This window comes from Schistocerca americana, chromosome 7, assembly GCF_021461395.2.
Source record: "Schistocerca americana isolate TAMUIC-IGC-003095 chromosome 7, iqSchAmer2.1, whole genome shotgun sequence".
Lineage (NCBI taxonomy): Eukaryota > Metazoa > Arthropoda > Insecta > Orthoptera > Acrididae > Schistocerca > Schistocerca americana.
Window position 1 is genome coordinate 445,205,996 of NC_060125.1, and position 25,118 is coordinate 445,231,113.

The following is a 25,118-nucleotide window of genomic DNA, read 5'->3' on the forward strand; positions in this document are numbered from 1 at the left end:
AAGCATTATTCGACATGGTGGCGCTGCTGTCAGGGTTCCTCCGAGCCATAATCCGTAGGCAGCGGTCATTTACTGCAGTAGTAGCCCTTGGGCGGCCTGAGCGAGGCATGTCATCGCCACTTCCTGTCTCTCTGTATCTCCTCCACGTACGAACAACGTCGCTTTGGTTCATTCCTAGACGCCTGGACACTTCCCCTGTTGAGAGCCCTTCCTGGCACAAAGTAACAATGTGGATGCGATCGAACCGCGGTATTGACCATCTAGGCATGGTTGAACTACAGACAACACGAGCCGTGTACCTCCTTACTTGTAGAATGATTGGAACTGATCAGCTGTCAGACTCCATCTAATAGGCGCTGCTCATGCATAGTTGTTTACGTCTTCGGTGGCCGAGCAGTTCTGCTATGGTCGCAGGTTCGAATCCTGCCTCGGGCATGGATGTGTTCTATCAATACATATGGTATACCTTGCTGTGAGTGTTCCACAAATTTTGAATTATTTTCATTCTGCTCTCACCAAGATGCCCATTACTCAAACAGAACATGCATGTTGTTGGTCAACAGGTGACATGCTGCTGCGTGTTTTCACTGTGGGATTGAGACTCCTAGCGGCCTACGTGACAGCCACAGGCATCTTAAGTCTGGTCCCGACCATGGTTCGCACCTACCTCCGGCAGCGGCGACCCAATTCACTGATGGCCGGCCATGTGAACCGCACACTCTTTGGGGTGCTGCTAATGCTCCTCTGTCTTAGCGTGGGCGTTGAAAGAGGTGGCTTGATGGTGATACTGGTGGGATTCTACCTGATGGCCACAGGGATCTTCCGGCTGGCCAGGTACACAACACGTGCGCTGTTTCGCGTATGCTCCATGCTCTTCGGAGCATTGCTTCCGCTTCTCGCGCTCGGAGTGCATGTTGTAAATGGTGGCCGGCCTGCGTGGGAGTTCACAGTGATGGTGAGCGTCATGGTGGCCTACATGGCGGCGAAGGGCACCTTGCAGCTGAACAGGGACTCAGAGCCATTCGGGATGATCCTCGTGATCCTTGGTCTCGGCTTGTACATCGTAATTATGGGGATGGAACGTGGTGTCGTGCAGGTTTACTATGGTAGGTGTTAGTAGACTCCTCATATTAAGTTCCCAATTTATTTAAGTGACAATACTTCAACACTTTCTTAAATCAACAGAATTTTTAATTCTAAATTGTTTGTACACCAAATTTTGCTGTGAAGCACACCATGTCAAAAACTGATATTACATATGATGATTTAGTTCTAAGTTGGTGCCCATTTATTTATCAACAATAGTGGAGGACTTAGTTAGTGCTGATGTATACGCAACTGCTGATACAGCTTGAGTCAAAAAGGACTTTACAACTTTGGAATGATACAGAAATGTATTAGAAATACTTACAGAATAGATAGATGTATCATTTTGTAAGAAACAACCTGAAGCTTCTATAAAGTGTCAAGTGTAATTTTGGTTCGATGCCACTACCACTTGTGATGTGGGAAACATCCCACCAGCAATTAATTTTTTCCCACACTCGTTTCAGCGAATCAGATGTAACGTCCAACAGCAGTGTAGATTTGATTTCTCAGGTCAGCTACATTGTTTGGTACGGGAAGAACAAACACGTAGCCTTTAATGAAATGTGGCGTTGATTTTTGTGGGCTGTGGGCAAAGCTCTCCCTAACCTGCTCAACATATTCATCAACACGCTGCTGACCTAATGATTTACCATGTCGCAGTGAACAACCCGTCTCCACAGTGTTCTTATGCCAAGAGTAAATTGCAGGCCTGCTTGGAGGTTCTTTAGCGAATTCGGTGCAAAAGTTACGCCGAACAGTTGTTACAGAGTTAGTATCATGAAACCAAACACGCAACGAGCACGGACCTACTAGCGAAAATATCCATTTTAAGTGTGCACTACGCTGGCGCTCTTGGTGGCGGGATGGGGTGCTGATGAACTACACGAACAACTTGAAGCTGTTTGCAGCAAAATGATACATCTGCAGATTCTGTAAGTCATCTCAGTAGATTTCTGTATCATTCCAAAGTTATAAAGTACTTTTTGACACAGCCTGTATTTCTATGCTTCCGGAGGTTTGGCTGTTCATTGTGGGGTGGGGAAAGTTATATCAAGGGAAGGAAGGTGGGAATCGCAGTTGAAGACTGCATAACGTTGTGTTTAACTGGTTAGATAAGTATGCAAATTTTTCGAGCCTCTGATGAGGACAAGCTGGAAAGTTCATGGCCTAACAGAGACTTGAAATATCCTTCTTCTTCATGCATTCTCCTCGATAGCTGAAGTCAGATGCAATCACTACATCTGCTACGTCGTTACATTTATAGGGCTTTCAAAGTAGTCATGTAGTTTGCATCTCGACAAAGGGATATACTGGAAGCCTTGATGCGTAATTGCGGTGCTGTCCAACATTGTACTAACCATTGAAGTGAACAATCGAGCGCAAAAATGATGTGTTGTTGTTGTGGTGTTCAGTCATGAGACTGGTTTGATGCAGCTCTCCATGCTACTCTATCCTGTGCAAGCTTCATCATCTCCCAGTAACTACTGCAACCTACATCCTTCTGAATCTGCTTAGTGTATTCATCTCTTGGTCTCCCTCTATGATTTTTACCCTCAACGCTGCCCTCCAATGCTAAATTTGTGATCCCTTGATGCCTCAGAACATGTCCTACTAACCGGTCCCTTCTTCTTGTCAAGTTATGCCAGAAACTATTCTTCTCACCAATTCTATTCAATGCCTCCTCATTAGTTATGTGATCTACCCATCTAATCTTCAGCATTCTTCTGTAGCACCACATTTCGAAAGCTTCTATTCTCTTCTTGTCCACACTGTTTATCGTCCATGTTTCACTTTCATAAGGCTACACTCCGTACAAATACTTTCAGAAACGACTTCCTGACACTTAAATCTATACTCGATGTTAACAAATCTCTCTTCTTCAGAAACGCTTTCCTTGCCATTGCCAGTCTACATTTTATATCCTCTCTACTTCGACCATCATCAGTTATTTTGCTCCCCAAATAGCAAAACTCCTTTACTACATTAAGTGTCTCATTTCCTAATCTAATTCCCTCAGCATCACCCGATTTAATTCGACTATATTCCATTATCCTCGTTTTGCTTTTGTTGATGTTCATCTTAAACACATTTAAATCAATGCATCTGAAAGCGAGTCATCATGAACACATCGAATGAGATGAAAATATCAGTCACTACTTTAAAAGCTGAAGATGCACTTCTCTTTTCCTGGGACACTTTGTCAAAGGTGTGTTCCATCTTGGTTTCTTATGGTAGGTACCTTACATTAACGTTAGTTGTAATTCATATTTGGGTTCTTTTTGAAATACAATTCGCTATGTTTACTCTTTATCAATAAAGTTGTTGCGTATTAGTCTGCATTATTTCCAACATTTTTATGTCGACTACAGTGGTGTAAAGACGTAGAAGGTCGCACTATACAGGCTGTGACAGCTTCTTCCCACAGCTATGCTGGAGAGAGAAACAGCAACAGAAACACAACGGTTACGGTATTATGCAGACACTATATCGTGGCAGTTTTAGGTGGGTAGTGTTTTGAACTATGGTTGATTAAGATACTGGTACAGGTCGGGCCTGAAGAAACACTTCCAACCGCTACAAACAATTACGCTACAGCCACTACCAAGTACGATGTGTACTCTAGTTTGCTTTGTGATGTGGATTTCTTGTTTCTTTCATCTTACTTTGACATGAGTGAAGAGACTAATTTTGGTGCATAAATGGATTCCAAAGCGAGTCTCATCACAACAAAAGGAATCAGCGATCCCTATGAGCGTTATGAAAGTTCTGCTTTCGTGGAAGCACAGAAGACGGACGTTGGATGGCAGTCCTACGAGAGGGAGGCGGGGCTAATTGTCCCGCGCCACTTTTCTCCCCTTGGCTAGTCTTAAGTTCTCGTTCGTTTACGGTCGCGACCGATTGCCTCACTATACTCTCCGCATAATACGCACACCAGTACAAAAGCGCCATTACACAAGAAAAAAGAAATCTTATAGCCATCTTCTCGCACTGACTATGTGTAAGTCTAGATTTGCTATACAAATGTCCTTTCTGACAGCTTCATAGATACGCAGCACTACTGTCAATGTATAACCCTTTCGCCATGCAAATTTGCATTAAATGAAAAGTTCTTGTACGCCTACATAACATTAATTCCTTCTTTAAAGTATATCATTCAAAGTTATAGTGCTGAAGCTACGCGTTAACATTTGTGATTTCTTATATTTCAAATCAATGAAACATTTAGTGAGAAAAAAAAACATAACTAGGAGGTAAGAGTATCTCACTGCTATGCACAAGATCCACGTTCAGTTCTCAGTACTGCCCGGGATTTTTCCATGGTGGGATAATTGGATGGGGCTGTACTCATCCCCATGATGCCAACTGCGGAGCTATATGGGTGAGAAGTCACGGTTCCAGGCCTGGTTAGCTGACAACGGCTGGGAGAGTGGTGTGCGGATCCATGCCTCTCGATACCGACACAGAATGCCGCCACTGACAGAGGATAATGCGGCATCAGAATAGTTACGTGGCGTTAGTAGCTGCTAAAATATACTTGCAGTAGTTTGGTTCCTTGATGAATTGTAGCACACATTTCAACAGTTTTTGGTAACAGCTGCCAGCACCAGAAGGCGTCAAAACGCTGCACAATCTTATCAGAAAGGCAGCTCGGGAGACAGCAAATATTACGTGGTTAACAAATATGGTTAATGAGTCAGCAATTTTTCTTCTTTAGGACCACCAGCACAATATGTTCTGATAATGATATGATTATTAGAACAGATGCATCAAAGAAGCTGCTTACAACAACAAATCTTTATTTACGACAGATTGTTTCGGCTTTTATCGCCATCGTCGAGTACCTACGAATACAATTTTGGCGAGAACGTGTATAAATGTGAATGTCACTTACATTAAAGTGACTACATTGTACTCAAGTCTGGACTGATTTGACGCCCATACTACGTCGTTCGTGAACTGTCTTATAACTGTCATTGTTTGAATAAGATGGTAATGACGTAATATATTGAAAACAAAACTTTAATTACGGTGTGACAGAAGATTGACAGTTCCATTCTCTATGTTTAGAAAGATCATGAAGATGAACAGCGATATTATTTCATTAACTAGAATCTGTTGCGACCGAGCGAGGTGGCGCAGTGGTTAGACACTGGACTCGCATTCGGGTGGACGACGGTTCAATCCCGCGTCCGACCATCCTGATTTAGGTTATCCGTGATTTCCCTAAATCACTCCAGGCCGATGCCGGGATGGTTCCTCTGAAAGGCCACGGCCGACTTCCTTCCCCATCCTTCCCTAATCCGATGAGACCGATGACCACGCTGTCTGGTCTCCTTCCCCAAACCAACCAACCAACCAACCTGTTGCGATGTGATAACCCAGGCATATATATAATTGCATGCGACAGTAGTAATAGCTTTTACATTGGCCGAACAGGAAGAAATTTTAATGTGAGATGTGAGGAACACATTAGAATGAGCGAAAATAATGAGTAAAGCTTCTTTCTATACTTCAAAAATCAAACCACGCTGCTGATACGACCGAAAATACACTCCAGATTCTACACAAATACCGAAAGGTTTACAATGAAGATTTTTGAAGAATAGGAAACTCATATGCACACGAGAAAATACCCATAAGAAATAGTAAACGAGCATGCAGAATTCAGACGCCAGTACAACCTCAAAAACTTTATTGAACTTTGAAATGCGAAAATGGATCAATCGGAAGTAACATACGCAATAACCACAGATAAAAATGGCTCAAATGGTTCTGAGCACTATGGGACTTAACATCTAAGGTCATCAGTCCCCTAGAACTTAGAACTACTTAAACCTAACTAACCTAGGGACACCACACACATCCATGCCCGAGGCAGGATTCGAACCTGCGACCGTAGCGATCGCGCGGTTCCAGACTGTAGCGCCTAGAACCGCTAGGCCTCTACTGCCGGCGACCACAGATAATCGTACCAATTTTCATGGAGGTAAAAAAAAGATGGAAGTTGGCACTACAGATTTACGCTGTACGTTGTTTGAAGCCAGAGTGGATGGGGGCTACCGCCATTTTAAGTAGCCCAAAACATTAGCATACTACCGTTTACGGTTTACTTCTTGTTCACTAATCTCATCCTGTGCGCGCAACAGCTATTTCATATAACAAAGTTACACTGCTTACATGAACAACGTAGTGTAAGGAAGACAATTTCGAACGTTTTTCTGTTCTTGAGTGTGTCTTTGTTCTAGTAATACGAAACATTTGACCTCCTTAACTTGCTTTTTGCTGCAATATTTCGGGTAACCAGAAACAGAAGGAAGTGATATGAAAAGCATGCTTTCGTAATTCAATTTATTCCACTTTTACTATATTTGTATCGATAGCAAGTGAAACTCGAACTCCGAAATCAATGCTTGTTTGATTACTGGTTTTGCATTGCTTGTTCGTTACTTTTTCAGCTTTCAACTCGTATGCACATCATTTTTAGTGTTCACTTTAGCAAAAACCTTACCTACTTGTTCTTTCCCAGCCTATAAACGTGTGCAATGAGGTAAGAAGCAAGGCATGCTATCGTGTCTTGTGCATAGCAACAAAGTCAATGATTATTGAAATGTCAAAGAAACGGAACTGCATAGAGGTATACTTCCACGCAGGATAGAGTTCTTGTTTTATTAGATTGTCAGTGCAATAGTCTCACTGCCGTTTACCCATCTTCTCACTTTAAAATCTTTGCTGTGACGCATCGTTCAGTGAGCGGCAATAAATAGCAAATTTCTGAACAAAAAAAGATATAATTTTTGAAACAGCTACCAGCATTGTGGAATGCTATAAATGGGATTAAGGGAATGGTCCCAAACGCTGAAGGCCCCTTAAAATGGATATTTTGCTTTAAGATGTATGTGAGTAACTGTTTCATAGTGATAGCCTCACATGTGTAAGATGTAGGCCTACCTTTCCAACTTTAGCCTGTTTGCTTCCTTTCCTAGAATAGTTCTTGCCAGTAACTCCGTGAGTTTTCCAGCAATAACCGAATCTAGCACAATTAGACTGTACATCTACTTTCATTATCTGCTTGATTTTACTTAAGAATTTAATTTTAAGGTATTCAAAGTATATGAGTCTATACCATGCTTTGTGATATACCAGTAGTACTTAGTTTCATGCTCCATGTATCATTTGCATGATAAATCATAATGATATGTAAAAATATAATGATACTTTGATATGATACATTGACATCATTCTTTTTGTAAATAATCCTCGGTACCGATCATTTATTAGTTTTTACGTTTTTTAATTAATGACAGACAGATGTTAGTAATTCCTACCCATCATCATTTCCACACTACAGTTTTAGCCAACTACAGCTTACCTCCGTCTGCTAAAGAGATACAACGAAGTAGTCAGGCAATAACTTTTTATTTCCTTAAACTCGAACCCAGTCAACTGAAAAATCTACGTCAATACAAAGAATAATAATAAAAATCGAAGAGTAAAGCAGATTGTCCATGCGCTCGTCGCCATAGAATAATGCTGCGTTTCAATGCGCATTCGCAGATGTTTTTCTGGCGACTCTCACGCAAAAAACCGAACAACAGAATGCTGTTCTTTCCAGGGGCAAGTCGCAAGTGGGGCGGCCATCTTTATACTGATACTGCGATGGTATGTCTGTATCTGCACTATGCTGCCACCTACAGGCCATTCTGCACGCTGTTTGTAGCACACTTACCAACTTACAGGATAATGACGCGAAATTTCGATTTGTTATTAGAAATTTAAGGTTTTCATTTGACTCACCCTCGTATAAGACATTTCACTAACGAAGTAGTATGACGTCACATCAATCTAGAAGTGAGTACAATATAGTGATTTTGTTATAAATGACGTTCACATTTATACACGTTCTCACCAGAGTTGTATTCGTAGGTTCTTGACGATAGCGCTAAATGCCGGAAAAGTCTGTCGTACATAAAGATTTGTTATTTATTATAAGCAGCTATTTTGGTGCATCTATTCTAACAAATGATTAATGAGGTTAATGTTGTGACGCCGTTTGAATATAGAGAGAACTGTAACAGCCGCTTGGAAGAAATTTCAAGAAGACACGCAATGCATATTCTCTTGTCAGGTGATGATTATTACACTGACTTGTCGCATACGAAGAGTATGGAGCAAAAGTGAAGCTTGATTTTGAGAAGACTATGAAAAGGGCTGAAGGTAAGCTTTCTGCGTCCTCGATCTACAGTCAGACGTACAGAACTCGCACCTATGGCCCTATATACTTAATCTGTGACGTTGCCAGCAAGTAAACCGGAGCCCTTTTAAGGTGATATCGAAAGCCGGCTATGTTTCTGCGACAAGTTCGAATCCTCCAACGAAGATAACGCCTATCAGCCAACTGTTAAAAAACACGAATTTCTCTGAGTGTGTGTTGAAGGTCAAGCGAAATTACTCATTGACGGTATCTGTGTGGTGGCATCGTCTTATGTGGACATGAAAAGAATCCTCAACGATCGATATGGCGTCTTCGTATCTCAATGAAATGAAACCCATTCGGATCGTTCCGCCAGAAATCTTGAACATCACTTTCGTAGGCCGTAAGCGATGTATTCAGGCCCTACGTCAGTGGGTTAATACACATGGTAGTGTACTCGTGCCAGATATACCGTGCGCATTACCTGGCGACATATTAAACAAACGCCAAATAATTCAAGCAATTTGGGAGCAACTGTCACAAGGTAAAATTTTGAAGTTTATGATGTTTTTAGCTCATGAAGATCTTGCGATACTTACTGCGCAGAAGATAAGAGGGTAATTTAATTCCATGGATCTGATCCCCAAGCAGCTGCATTTCATTTTAATTCTACACCTACATCTATACTCCGCCAGCCACTGGAAGTGCATGGCAGAGGGCACGTCCCACTGTACCATTTATTAAGCCTTTTCCCCGTTCCATTTACGCATGGAGTGCGGGAAGAATGATTGATTAAATGTCTCTGTGAGTGCTACAGTTAATCTAGCCTTGTCCTTGCGAAACTTATGGGTGCGATATTAGGGCGTTGTAATATATTCCTAGATTCATAATTTAAAGCTGGTTCTTGAAACTTTGTTGGTAGACTTTCTCAGGATAGATTACGTCTGCCAGCTCAGTTCTTTCAACGTCTGTGTGACATTCTCCCACGACTCAAACAAACCACTAACAATACGTACTGCACTTCTCTGTTTATGTTCAATGTCTCTCTATAGTCCTATTTGGTACAGGCTGAGCAATATTCTAGGAAGAGTCGTACGAGTGATTTGTAAGCAATGCCCTTTGTAGACTATCCTTAGTATTCCATCAATAAAATGAACTCTGCTACGTGCTTTATCCACGATTGAGCCCATGTGATCGTTCTGTTTCATGTCCTTACGAAGTGTTACACCTTGGTATTTATATGAGTTTACGGATTCCAACTATGATCAAGTAATATTGTATTCATAGGCTACTACGCTTTTTCGTTTTGTGAAGTGGTCAGTTTCACATTTCCGGACATTTAAAGCAAGTCTCCAACGCACCACTTTGAAATCTTACCAAGGTCTGATTGATTATTTGTGCAGCTTTGTTCAGACTGTAATTTATTATGTATAACTGTATAATCTGCTGAACGTCTGATGTTACTATTAAATTAATATTGTTTGCAAGATCATTAATACAAGTTACTTCTACACCTGGCGATGACTTTTTGCCCAAGATAAGACGGTGCATGCACCTTACCAAAAAATCCTCATGCAGTCCCAAATTTCGTCTGATATCTCACATAATTGATAATAAGCATAGGTGTGGTAATGAGTCAAACGATTTTCCGAAATCGGAAAAATTCTACATTACCTCACGGCCTTAATCCATGGCTTTCAGGATATCATGCGAGAAAAGTGGGAGTTGGATTTCAGATGAGCTATGTTTCCGAACTCTATGCTGGTTGGCACGGAGGAGGTCGTTCTGTTGGTGATACCTCATTAAGTTTGAGCCCAGAATATTTTCTAAGATTCTGCAACAAATTGATGTCAAGGATACTGGACGGCAGTTTTGTGGATTACCCCTGCTACCCTACTTGTAGACACATGGGACCTGTGCTTTCTTCCAGCTACTGGGGACAACCTTTTTTTCGAGGGCTCTACGACAGATCATAAATAACAGGGGGACTAACTCAGCCGCAGATTGGTTATAGAATGTGATAGGGATTCCATCTGGCTGTGGGGCTTTGTTCAATTTTAACGTTTTCAGCTGTTCCTTAACGCCACTAATATCTACTTCATTCATCTTTCCAGCGGTACAAAAATTAAATTGGGACAATATTTCTAGGTTTTTCTTTGTAAAAGAACATTTGAAAACAGAATTAAGTATGTCTGCTTTTGCTTTGTTACTCTCAATTTCACATCCTGCTTTATCCATGTGTGATTGGACACAAACTTTGGTGCCATCAACAGCCTTTACATATCATGAGAGTTTGTTTGGATTTGGTGAAAGATCTTTCGACAATGCGGTAATTACTCTCTTGACTGCCAAAATGTTTCATTCTACATCTATCAATCTGTATCCCTAAGATATCATTTGTGCGTATTACACAGTTATCTCTGTTCCTTTAGAAGTTTCTTTACGGTGACTGTGTGCCACGGAGTATCGCTCCCATCATGAACTGTTCTGTGGAGTACATATCTATCCGCACATCGTCAACTATTCTTTTAAGCTTCAGCCTTAGTTCGTCTACAAGTTCTTGTCCTAAGCTAAAAATTTAAATTTCTTCATTCAGATACGACAGTACCGCTTCTCTGCCTAGTTTACTGAACACATAAATATTTATGCTGGTTTTAGTTGCCCTTTGAACTTTGGTATTCATTGTGGTTATAACTGCCTCATGCACATTGATATCAGATTCGATGTGGACGAAGAGGTCAGGTCTGGTTGATGCCACTAGATCGAAAATATTTCCTTCATGAGTGGGGTTCAGAGAAGGCGTTTAGTTATGTTTAACAGACGAGTTTGGTAGTCGATAGAAGGACGGTATTATAACTTTATTCTCATCCTTGAAACTGAGACTTGCCCATACAGTCTCACATGCAGCTTCATTATCTATCTTGGTGGATTTGAGTTTCTTGTATGCTGAGACAAATGTACCATTTTTATTTGCCATTTCTTATCCTTTTTGTATACCCGTAAATCTTCCCATGGATCTCACGACTGTCAGCTTCAAGTTTTAATTACCTTTTTGTGCTTAATGTTATGTGAGGTTGAGTGTTTTTTAGGAGCACTTTAAACGCTGGTACTTTGTTACCACTTCTTCAGTAATTAACTATTAGGATTTTTATGCTCTCACTGGCGGGTGGCACTTCTTTGGATCTTACAGTGACACTTCAGGGTTTCCTACAGCTATCGTTATATGGATTGGTTGGAGAGTCGCGTAATATAAAAACCCTTGTGTGCAGCCCATGCATAATCAACTATTTCATTCAAAATCAGTGTGTCAAGAGCTCAAATCCTTCAGAAAAAGAGGCGGCAACCAGGTCACCCAGCATAACACTGTAAGACTGTGGCAAATACCGACTGATATTTCACAATACTGAAATCTACTATCCACTGTTTCCTCTTCCTCAGTCATGGCGATGATATTAAGAACTGCATACAGTTAGATACCGTCTTTTGTTGGTGTTATAAGGAGAACCATCACAAATGCATTTGCACCAGCAATGAAAGCTCTGTTTCTGAAACATTTCCAAGTGATTCTACGATACTTTGATCGGCAATGTGCGCGCAGTGTCTTCAAGCTTGATATACCACATGTATATGCATTAAATTACGTACAGACTAGAGTGACGTCATTCGAGGCCGGCCGTTGTGGTCGAGCGGTTCTAGGTGCTTCAGTCCAGAACCGCGCTACTGGTACGGTCGCAGGTTCCAATCCTGCCTTGGGCATGGATGTATATGATGTCATTAGGTTAGTAAGGTTTAAGTAGTTCTATGTTCTACGCTTTGGATGGTGGCAGGCAATCCAATTTAATCAGCAATTTTTTGGGTGACAGTCTGAAATTAGAAACGATTGTCAGTGAACCACGTACAGTCCACGCCTCCAAAACTTCTTATGCCACATCAGGTTCACGCAGACGTGAGAAGGGTATATAAGAGTAACTAAACCTCTCATACGGCCTGCAGGAGCACACATTCATTCTCGCAACATCCAACAGTTCCTCAATGTTTGGAGATACTGAGAAAGACACGAAAACTACTTTTAGCTGACTCTAGACACCGGTCGAATCTGCCAGTCGAATTACTCACAAACTCTGACCGGTATTGCAAAATAGCTAAGAATGTTGTGCCAATATATATTTCTCCACATCCTACTTCAGAAGCTTCGAAGCTTTGTTAGATTTCCAGCAGCAACCACACAAGAATACCCATAAGCTACTAAACAGTGAATTTCATCACTCTATCTGTAGATAACCTCTGCAGTTTCTGGGAGATAGAAACTATAGGAATAATCACGATCTTCGTATGAGTCAATGAGATTCGGCGCTGTTGCACGAATTAGATGTATCCTACGACATGGAAGGTCAGTGATGAACTGTTCGCCTACTACTAACACAAAATTTTGAAGCAAACAGCCAGTCACAGTGCTTCAAAATTTTCTTTAAAATGGAACATCCACCATGTTTCTGTGGGCAACATGATCAAATGGACTCGATTAATTTTGGCGATAGTACAGAAACATTGTGTATTTTACACCATGTTTAAAGATATTTAAAAAAATGTTTCCAGAAAGTCTTACTTGCGGTATATACATAGCTCAAAGTACTTTACAGGGGACTAAAATGAAACAGCCAATTATAATGCACTCCCCCTGCCTATGGTCAAAAGCATTTGAATGGTCTGAATCTTTTTGGCGTCATTTTTCCACTTATTTATCCAAAAAATTACCTGAAGGAATGTTGCTGCAGTAATTTAGGCTGTGCGTAAACGTATACAAAAACTATAAATTTTTGTTTTGAATTATGTTCAAAAGTATTTATCCGAAAAGTAACATAAACGGTGTATCTTTCAATACTTTGACCATGTAGATAAGTGTCCAAATTCTATGAAATCTTTTTTCACCAGGTTAGGAGTATTTTATTAAAAATTTTGTAAATTGTGCGGCTTGCACCATTCTTGGCCACACTCTAAAGTATCCAAAAGCTGTGAATTCCTTTCTTACACCATATTCAAAAGTATTTGTCCTAAACAAGTTATGTAAAGTATGTAACTTTCTGTATTTCCACACCTCCAAGTCCGATACAATGCATGTTTAACACTCAAGTCACAGACAGTTAAAAAGATGTAATAATATAAGTGGTGCGACAATGGGGCTGTAGCACGATTGATCTTGATCCCTCATGGCAGCTCAGTTGTGGCTCAGTACAGTATGCACAAAACCTCAGGTGCGTGCAGCCTAGCTGCAGGGACGAGATACTGTGTCAGCAGTAACCAAATACACAGTATTCTCAGTAAAAATTTTGCCTCATCAGTAATTTCATCACACTTGAAACAATCAATCACATCCTAGCCATTAAAACGAAACAGCCAGTCCTTGTCTTTCTTCTCTGGTCTTTCCACTTGTCAATGAGCTTAGTTGAATCTATTTACCACATGGAAGCTAAAATTAAACATTTTCACATCTGAAATGTCTATATTATTTATCAAAATACACATGACATTATTGCTGATATAATTTACAGATTAAGGTGCAATATCAAGGAGCATAGTTTGATCTTTGTATCACATGTGGTGCAAGGCAAAATGCAACACCAAATTAAATATATCCACATCCAAAGTGTTTGAATTATTTTTGTGTGAGTGTAAAAATTACATATCAGCTAAAATAATATACTTGTGAAATGCGATGATATTATTACCACATCGAAATTGTCTATTAAAAGGATTTAAAGAAAATGACAGAGCTGGTGCAACTTACAATACTTCCAGTTCTAAAATGTCTGCAGATACACACAATATTATTCCACATCTAACATCAGCACTGCTGGTCCAAATTACAGTATTTTCACATCGGTGTTATTTATCAAAAATACATAAACACATACACATAATGGTTATTTCAGTCTTATTACCAGGTCTAAAATGTCTGTATTATTGTCCCACGAGACACATTTTAGCTAAAATAATGTGTCAGCTACAATAAAAATGTAATTATTGTGTCTTACTTCTGACACTTAAAAACATGACTGTGTTTCTCAAATTAAATGCCAAAACGCTATTTCCAACTCTATATTGCCTTTATTATTGTTCTAGACCACACATGTTAGCTAAAATAATGCGAGAGGTACTGTTAGAGTGCAGTTATTAAGTAACTTACACTTAGCGCCTGAAACCATTACTGTGGACAATCTAATTAAGTGCCACAATGCGGTTTCCACGTTTAAATTGTCCTATAACAGTATAAAACACATGTAACTAAAAGAATATGTTTAACAGGCAGCTGATACTACATCTTAGGCCTAAATAAGGTTATGTTATAGAAACGAGTTCTCAAATCACCATTTTAGTGTGTGTGTGTGTGTGTGTGTGTGTGTGTGTGTGTGTGTGTGTGTGTGTGTGTGTGTGTGTGTGTGGAGAGGGAGAAGATAATGCTAAAGAAAAATGTATACATCACATTGTTAACTAGATAATACTTTTTTTACTGTTAGTCTGGGAATCATCTATGGTAGCATGTCTCTCCACCAGTATTACTTTCCAGACACTTTACCACAATAAATGATACAAAAAATAGAACATTCCGGTAATACTTCTAATATTATGTATTACTTAAATGGCGAGACACAAGCATAACTATGGAAAGACCCAAATAAAAAAGAAAAACACAGTAAGGTCAAAGACAATTATGGGCTAGGTTCCATGCAGAGAGATATGTTCAAACTTTAGGTAATTCAGTCTTTCCACAAAATATAATAATTTATCAAAATATAAAAATATTTATAGTACAAATACATGTAGGTCACTTATAATATGAAAGTATAACTACAATCCTCTGATGAAGAACGAAAATTGTGTGTTTGTACCAAAATAAAATTGTGTATAATATTTATCAAAAAACATAAAAGTGTCAAGTACAGAATACAAGGGCACTATTGTAATAACTTATTTGTTCTGTAACATTTTAAAAAATTCATGTGGGCCACATATTGTCTCTACTGATATAAATTTTAGGTTAAGGCTAGGTGCTTGATTTCGGGGAGGGGGACCAAATAACATATAGATTAAGTTGCACTTGTCAATGAGCATAGTTCAGTCATTGTGGCACACTTGAAAACAAATATTGTCTGTACTGTTTATAAAAATACAGGAATATTTGTACAGTACCATTATGAAGCAAACATGGAACTACTGGTGACCTAATGTACAGGTTAAAGTGCATTTGTCAAAAAGAATAGTTTGATCATTGTACCACACTTTAAAGACACCAAAAATTGTATGTAACATTTGTCAAATCATACATGTCTTGTGTATTGTTACTTCTGATCTAATAGGTTAAATTGCACTTGTTTAGGGCTGACTTCTACTGTCTCACAGCGATAATTGCATGTCATTTTGATGCAATAGCATACAGCTTGGTAATAGTACACATTAATACAGGTATGAGACTTGTGTTGCTATGCTTTCAACTACCTACTTTCAAGTATACTTTAATACTTGTTCCATAGACTATGAATACGACATTTTGTAATGATGTGGAACATGTCACTTTCACTTGAGTTTTACTTACACAAAATAATTGATTAATATTTTTTTACAGTTACAACTTCATATACAAAAATTCATCTATTGAGTAGAAGTAGTTGTCATTCAGAAATTCTTTTAATTTGTTTTTAAGTTTTGGTTGGCTATCTGTCAGGCTACTTGCCAATTTCCAAGGACTTTTGTGGCAGCACAAGTAGCCCCTTTCTGTGCCATATGGAGATTTAATGCAAAATAGTGAAGATCATCATTTCTTCTAGTGTTGTAGCTGATGTGGACTACCAACACAAGTACAAGGATAGCATACCAATAGGGACAAGAAAGGAGGCATGAAGGACGCCAGAACAAAAATAACAATCATCCATTTATTGCACCATTACACATGCACATCATGATATATGAAACATTATAACTGCCATACTCAATCAATAAACAATATGTACCACAATGGTCACACACAATGGAGATTAAGAAATTACATGGCACATCAACTCCGATATGACAAACAGTGTGCATAATGAAGGCCGAACAATTTTACCAATGTAAGAAATTAAAAAATTACTAGCATAAAATTAACTAAAATGCCTTGAAGGAAATGTTTATGAGAAGAACACGACGGGTCCGCAAGGGAGGAGGCAACACAATACTTAACTCAGGTGCAGCAAAACAAACAACAGACACCAGGCCGTGTGCCAACAACAGGCACATAAGGCACGCAACTACTCTCTCTGTTACGGTTCCGCGCATTCCACCCAAGTAATAGCTACCTGAAACATTTTAATACTTAGAACAGTACACCAGTGATCAGCAAATTAACAAAAAAACAATAACATGACATAAAAATACAATAATTTAAGAAAATCACGAGACCTTGCCCGGGCCGGACAACAGACCAAATTCCGGGAAATACATAAGAAACCTCAGCCAACTTAATACCAAAACAACAATTTATGAACACTATGCAAAACACAAGACCTCTCAGTCTAAAAGGCTTCCGTTTAGTCGCGAAGGCGGCTCCGAGACGCCTGCTGAGGTGCCAAGCGTCGTACGGAGTGCCGAATAAAGCTTAACATTCACTGATGGAAAGCGGAAGCACCGCAAGACAAAATAAACTCCAGTCTAACTGCCCAAGGCAAACTCTAAGGAGTGCCACTCGAAGACTATGCACTTTAAGATCAAACATGAAGCACCCAGACTAACGTGCCGCTGAACGATGCACTTCCATCAGCAGCGTCTAATAGAATATGGCGAGCAGCATAGCCCATTGATATACATCCATGGGACTGTAAATGAGGATAGCAATCCCAGCGACGGAGAGACAGGAGGACGAAATAACATCCCGATGTACATAGAAGGTATTTCAAACTCAGGCTCGACAAACTACAACAGGCGAGATTTTGCTCCCCTTGCGAATCAAGTTAAACGGCACACCACGCCGCTGTCCACACTATTAACCGTAAAATCACGGTCCGGTCTTCCCACCAGGCCCCACTCGGCGTCCAGACGCAAACAACCCCAGCCAAGCTGAACTGTCTTCATGCCAAGGCAGCCCTGTCTTCCTTCCTCACACGCCTCCAGCTAAGCCCTGGCCAGCGATCACACATGGAAACAACCGCCTAACGCCAAAGCGCTATCTGAGTGAAAACTCAGCACTAGGATCGATACAGACTTGGAACTAAGTGAGCACCGTAACAGTAGCTATATACTTTGCTGTTATTTTTGAATTGGGGTGGGTTATTAATAACAAATTTCATAAGTGAATATATGTATTCCAAAGGTACTATGAATAACTCGTGTTTCTTAAATAAATGTCTGCAAGGTGATGTTGGATGTGCTCCAGCTATTGTTCTGATTACACACTTCTGTACAATGAATACTTTCTCTCTTAAAAACGAATTACCCCAAAATACGACAGTATATGATAGCAGTGATTGACAATAATCGTAGTAGGCTAATTTACTGGTATGTTTATCTCCAAAACTGGCAATAATCCTAATAGCATAAGCTGCTGAACCTAACCGCTTCAGCAGATCATCGATCCATTTCTTCCAATTCAATTTGTCATCAATGCACACATCCAGAAATTTTGAATATTGTGCCTTAGCAACAGACTTCTATTCATAGTCTCTATTTATCAATGATGTTTTGTCATTTACTGAAAAGAATTGTGTTAAACTATGTTTACTCAAAATTTAGTAAGAAACCATTTGCAGAGAAGCACTTAATGATTTTCTGAAAGACATTATTTACAATTTTGTCAGCTGATTCTTGTTTGTTGAGTGTGATTACCATACTTGTATCATCATCAAAAATAACTAGGTTTGCCTCTTCATCAATACAGAGCGGTAAGTCATTAATATATATTAAGAACAATAATAGACCCAAGACTGAAACCTGTGGGACTTCATTCTTGATACTTCCCCAGTTAGTATACACTGGTGACTTTTGTAGACTATCTATACTGTTAATTTCAAACTTCTACAGTCTCATAGTTAAAAATTAATTAAACCATTTGTGCACTGTCCTACTCATACCACAATAATTAAGCTAATCTAGAAGAATTTGTCGATTCACACAGTCAAAAGCCTTTGAGAGATCACAAAATATCGCATTTAATATTTGATCAGTGAAAGCATATATAGCATTTTCTATTGAAAAGCCTTTGAAAACCAAATTGACACATTTCTATTATGTCATTTTTAAAAACATGTGACACAACTCTTGAATACATTACTTTTTCAAGAATTTGGATAAAACTGTCAGAAGTGACAGTGGGTGGAAATTGTTAGCATCTGAATTATCACTTTTTTATGTAGTGGTTTAGCAATAGCATATTTCAGTCTACCAGGAAAAATGCCCTGTTTCAGTAAAGTACTACATACGAGGGCGGTTCAGAAAGTAACCTCCGATTGGTCACAGTGCGGGTTGTGGGGGGAGTAGCGACGCCATCTGTGCGTTCACGCACTCAACAGGTCAGTCGGCATCAAGCCATGGTCGAGTGAACGTCGTACCTGCGCTAGTTTAGTTTTTGTGGCAGTTTGAAATGTGTGCTGCAATAGAAAACCCCGCCAAATGTGAAGTGCGTGCTGTCATAAGGTTTTTTACAGCCAAAGGATATTCTGCAGCAGCTATTCATCGTGAACTTTGTGCCATGTACGGACCAAGAGTTATGAGTGAAGGAGTTGTCCGTGAATGGGTACGTTTATTTAAAAGTGGACGAGAAAACGTACATGATGAAGAGAGGAGTGGTAGACCATCATTGGTGACTGACGAACTCGTTCAGACAGTTGATGCAAAAGTTCGTGAAAGTCGACGTTTCTCAATGTCGGAGTTGTCTACTGGTTTTCCACAGATTTCTAAGACTCTCTTGTACGAGATAGTGACAGCAAGATTGGGTTACCGTAAGTTCTGTGCACGATGGGTGCCCAAAATTCTTACCGACCACCACAAAACTCAAAGAATGGCCTCTGCATTAGACTTTCTGTCACGTTATGAGGACGAAGGAGAACCATTGTTAAACAGAATCGTGACTGGTGACGAAACCTGGATTAAGTACGTGAACCCTGAGACAAAAGAACAATCAAAGATGTGGGCACATTCAAATTCGCCTACCAAACCAAGAAAAGCCTCGCAAGATTTTTCTGCCAGAAAACTGATGGCAATGGTGTTTTGGGATGCCAAAGGGGTGTTGTTGGTTGAATTCATGGAACGTGGTACGACCATTAATCAAGACGTGTACTGTGAAACAATAAAAAAGTTACGACGGGCTATACAGAACAAACGCCGTGGTATGCTGACTTCCGGTATCGTTTTTTTGCACGATAACGCTCGTCCTCACTCTGCTCGCAGAACAACGGCCCTTCTTGAGTCCTTCAGGTGGGACGTTATCAACCATCCACCTTACAGCCCAGACCTGGCGCCAAGTGATTATCACCTCTTCATGCATTTGAAGAAATGGCTCGGGTCACAGCGATTTGATGACGACGAAGAGCTCAAAGATGCGGTCACAGGCTGGCTCCAGGCACAAGCGGGTGATTTTTATGCAGAAGGAATTTCAAAGCTTGTGAAGAGATACGATAAGTGCCTCAATCGTTATGGAGACTATGTAGAAAAATAGTGCAAAGATGTAGTTGTAAGATGTATATATTAAAATATTTTTATTTAACTTGGTGTATTTTTTTAAATCAACCGGAGGTTACTTTCTGAATGGCCCTCATATATGGCTGAGAATCCTACTTATTTGTTGGGAACAAGCGTTTAATGCTCTGTTGGAAATGCCATCAATTCCAGGTGAGCTTTTAGTTTTGAGTGAATTTACTGTTTTCCTCATTTCAGTAGGAGAGGTGGGTCGAATTTCAATTTTATCAAGTTGCATAGGTATTACCTCTACCACATACTGCCTTGCACTTTCTAATGAATGGGAGGATCCTATTTCCAGTACAGCACCAAAAAATGATTATTGAAAATGTTTTAAACTTCTGACTTCTTGCTAAGAAACTTTTCATTGAGTTTGATAGAAATACAGCATCTCAGTGCTGTCAGTTTCAGATCTCTGGGCAGGGGCTGCTCAGGAGGACGTTGTTATCAGGAGAAAGAAAACTGGCGTTCTATGGATTGGAGGTCCCTTAACCGAGCAGTTAGGTTAGAAAATTTAAAAAGGGAAATGGATAGGTTAAAGTTAGATACAGTGGGAATTAGTGAAGTTCGATGGCAGGAGGAACAAGACTTCTGGTCAGGTGAATACAGGGTTATAAATACATACTCAAATAGGGGTAATGCAGGAGTAGGTTTATTAATGAATGGGAAAATAGGAATGCAGGTAAGCTACTACAAACAGCATATTGAACACATTATTGTGGCCAAGACAGATATGAAGCCCACACCTACCACAGGAGTACAAGTTTATGTGCTAGCTCCACAGATGACGAAGAAATTGCAGAAATGTACGATGAAAACAAAGAAATTTTTCAGATAGTGAAGGGAGACGAAAATTTAATAGTGATGGGTGACTGGAAGTCGGTAGTAGGAAAAGAGAGAAGGAAACGTAGTAGGTGAATATGGATTGGGGCTAGGAAATGAAAGAGGCAGCCACCTGGTAAAATTTTGCACGGAGCACAACTTAATCATAGCTAACACTTGGTTCAAGAATCATAAAAGAAGGCTGTATACATGGAAGAGGCCTGGAGATACTGGAAGGACTGACAGATTATAAATTGGTAAGACTTCAGGAACCATGTTTTAAATTGTAAGACATTTCCAGGGGCAGATGTGGACTCAGACCACAATCTACTGGTTATGAACTGTAGATTAAAACTGAAGAAACTGCAAAGAGGTGGGAATTTAAAGAGATGGGATCGGGATAAACTGACAGAACCAGAGGTTGTAAAGAGCTTCAGGGAGAGCATAGGGAACGATTGACAAGAATGGGGGAAAGAAACACAGTAGAAGAAGAATGGGGAGCTTTCAGAGATGAAATAGTGAAGGTGGTAGAGGATCTTGTAGGTAAAAAGACGAGGGCTAATAGAAATCCTTAGGTTACAGAAGAAATATTAAGTTTAATTGATGAAAGGAGAAAACATAAAAATTCAGTAATCGAAGCAGGCAAAAAGGAATACAAACGTCTCAAAAATGAGATCGACAGGAAGTGCAAAATGGCTAAGCAGGGATGGCTAGAAGACAAATGTAAGGATGTAGATGAAGATGAAATAGGAGATATGATACTGCGTGAAGAGTTTGACAGAGCACTGAAAGACCTAAGTCGAAACAAGGAGAGCAGACAAGGAATATACAACATTCCATTAGAACTACTGACAGCCTTGGGAGAGGCAGGCCAAACAAAACTCTACCATCTAGTGAGCAAGATGTATGAGACAGGCGAAATACCCTCAGACTTTAAGAAGAATATAATAATTCCAATCCCAAAGAAAGCAGGTGTTGGCAGATGTGAAAATTACCGAACTATAAGTTTAATAAGCTACGGCTGCAAAATACTAACACAAATTCTTTACATACGAATGGAAAAACTGGTAGAAACCGACCTCGGGGAAGATCAATTTGGATTCCATAAAAATGCTGGAACACATGAGGCAATACTGACCCTTATCTTAGAAAATAGATTAAGGAAAGGCAAACCTACGTTGCTAGCATTTGTAGACTTAGAGAAAGCTGTTGACAATGTTGACTGGAATATTCTCTTTCAAATTCTGAAGGTGGCAGGGGTAAAATACAGGGAGCGAAAGGCTATTTACAATTTGTACAGAAACCAGATGGCAGTTATAAGAGTAGAGGGGCATGAAAGGGTAGCAGTGGTTGGGAAGGGAATGAGACAGGATTGTAGCCAACCCCTGATTTTATTGAACCTGTATATTGAGCAAGCAGTAAGGGAAACAAAAGAAACATTCGGAGTAGGAATTAAAATCAATGGAGAAGAAATAAAAACTTTGAGGTTTGCTGATGACATTGTAATTCTGTCAGAGACAGCAAAGGACCTGGAAGAGCAGCTGAACGGAGTGCACAGTGTCTTGAAACGAGGATATAAGATGAACATCAACGTAAGCAAAAGGAGGATAATGGAATGCAGTCGAATTAAATTATGTGATGCTGCGGGAATTAGACTAGGAAATGAGACGTTTAAAGTAGTAAATGAGTTTTGCTACTTGGGGAGCAAAATAACTGATGACGGTCGAAGTAGAGAGGATATAAAAAGTTGACTGGCAATGGTAAGGAAAGCGTTTCTGAAGAAGAGAAGTTTGTTAACATCGAGTATAGATTTAAGTGTCAGGAAGTCGTTTATGAAACTATTTGTATGGAGTGTAGCTATGTATGGATGTGAAACGTGGACGATAAATAGTTTATACAAGAAGAGAATAGAAGCTTTCGAAATGTGGTGCTACAGAAGTATGTTGAAAATTAGATGGGTAGATCACATAACTAATGAGAGGTACCGAGTAGAATTGGAGAGACTAGAAGAAGGGATCGGTTGGTAGGGCATATTCTGAGGCATCAAGGGATCACTAATTTAGTATTGGAGGGCAGTGTGGAGGGTAAAAATCATAGAGGGAGTCCAAGAGATGAATACACTAATCAGATTCAGAAGGATGTAGGTTGCAGTAGGTACTGGGAGATGAAGAAGCTTGCACAGGATAGAGTAGCATGGAGAGCAGTCTCTGGACTGAAGACCACAACACCAACCCTTCCTAGCTATAAGACACATTTCATTTTCTGTTTACAAGACACTTTTAACCCTTGAGTAAGCCATGGCTTTTTACGTGGTTTGATACAATTATATTTCGTTCTTTTCTTAGGGAATTTTTTTTAAATATACTTTCAAAGCTATCACTAAGTAGAGTGAACTTTAAATTAGCATCAGGTTCACTGTACACCTCATCCTATTCTAACTTTTGTTGGAGGACTGTTTTCCATTACTGTATGGAGCTATATCATATACTGTAACTAGCATCATGATCAGACAGACCATTCTTAAGGGGAAAAGTTTTTGTTTGATTAAATTTATCTTGGTCTATAAAAACATGATCTATCAGTGTGCTGCTTTCCTGTACCACCCGAGCAGGAAAATTAGTAACTGATATCAAACTGAAAGAACCAAGCTTTCTATCAGACTCAGACTCTTTCAGAAAATCTACATTGAAATCCCCACAAACAATAATTTTCTTCCCTCTGTCTGACAAATAGCACAACAAAAAATCTAAGTTTTTCAAAAATAGTTGAAAATTTCAGAATTGGGACCTATACACGGCTACAGCTAACAAAGTGCCATTATGTAGTTTAAGCCCACATGCACATGGTTCCATATGTTGCTCTACACAAGTTTTTTTTGTTTCCAAATGTTTCACACTATGACAGATTTTAGCATACAAGGAGCATTCAAAAAGAAACGAGCCAGAGGAATAATTACAGGAACCAATACCTGTATGTTAGAAGTATTGACCCTAGCTGTTGAAACACTTGTCCCACTGTGACACAAGGCGGTGACTGGCTGTATCATAAAATTCACGGGGCTGTGATGTTAACCAGTTCTGCATGTACAGCTGGACGTCTTCGGCCAAGGTGAATCGTATGTCTTCAGAGACCAAAAGATGGCCCCCTTCCAATTCACTTCCTGCAGCATGGAACAACAGTGAATGCCCAGCGTTACTCGCAAACCTTGTCCATTCTTCGCCAAGCGATCAAATCAAAACGACTATGCAGTCTCTCCTGTGGGGTCATTCAGCTCCATGACAATGCAAATCCTCATACGGCCAACAGAGTCACGGCACTCCTGCAGAAATTCAAATGGGAGGTTCTCAGCTATCCTCCATACAGTCTGGACCTCTTTCCCTGTGATTACGCTATTTTTGGTCTCCTTAAAAAGGCTCTGAGGGGTAAACGATTCACCTCGTCCAGCTGTATGTGCGGAACTGGTTATCATCGCAGCCCTGGGAATTTCGAGACAGCCATTCACCGCCTGGTATCACCGTGGGACATATGTCTCAACAGCCAGTGTCAATATTTCTACACACAACTACTGGTTTATCTAATTCTGCCACCTTCTCGTTTCTTTTTGAATGCCTCTTATATATGGCAACTCCTTTCTGCATAGTGTCTCTACTTACAAGTACTGGAAGCTTATATTCACCTACATATATCATTTCCATTCCTGTGACTATATGATGCTCAGACAGGCACTTTACATCTATTCCACCCTCAGTTTCTAAATCTTCTAAACCAACAAGATGCTCATCTACTTTGTTTTTTGATGCCCTTATAGTCTGATGCAATATACTAACATTATTTCTTACTGTGCTTTTACAATAATCTTGTGACATACTAACAATATTTTTCACTGCACTGTTATGAGAATCTTGTTATATTTTAACATCTCTAGTACCTGCCTGTCTGAACTTCTCGTCAAGCTTAATTTCAGTCAATGTTTGATGACTGAAGACTGATCTTAGACTACTTTTCAAAGCCACCCAAAAATTATAGTGACTCCATGTTATGTTATTGATTGTATCTTGCAGTACAAAACTCTGTCGCCATCTGCTAATAATGGTAATTTGTGCTGTCACACGGCGGAGACCACATGACAATTTGCCACTATCCCATACACAGTTGTTTCACAGCAAAACTGAAACGAATTACCCTCTACAGCGCTATTATAGGGCTAAGTGGTACCAGATGAGTTCCAAACATCACATGTGCAGCAAACAAGTAACAAATTGCCCATTATATTGCCATGTTACAACAGTATTGTAAGAAACTGTGACACATATTG

The 25,118-nt window shown here is 39.8% G+C and overlaps 1 protein-coding gene across 1 annotated transcript in view; it reads left to right on the forward strand.

Moving 5' to 3' along the window:
• Positions 1 to 655: 655 nt before the first annotated feature.
• LOC124621809 overlaps positions 656 to 25,118 on the forward strand; it is a 48,467-nt gene continuing 24,004 nt past the window's right edge. Inside the window, exon 1 of the mRNA XM_047147246.1 lies at positions 656 to 1,106. Within this exon, the coding sequence (XP_047003202.1) occupies positions 695 to 1,106 (412 nt within the window). The 5' untranslated portion in view covers positions 656 to 694. The remainder of the gene's footprint in view (positions 1,107 to 25,118) is intronic.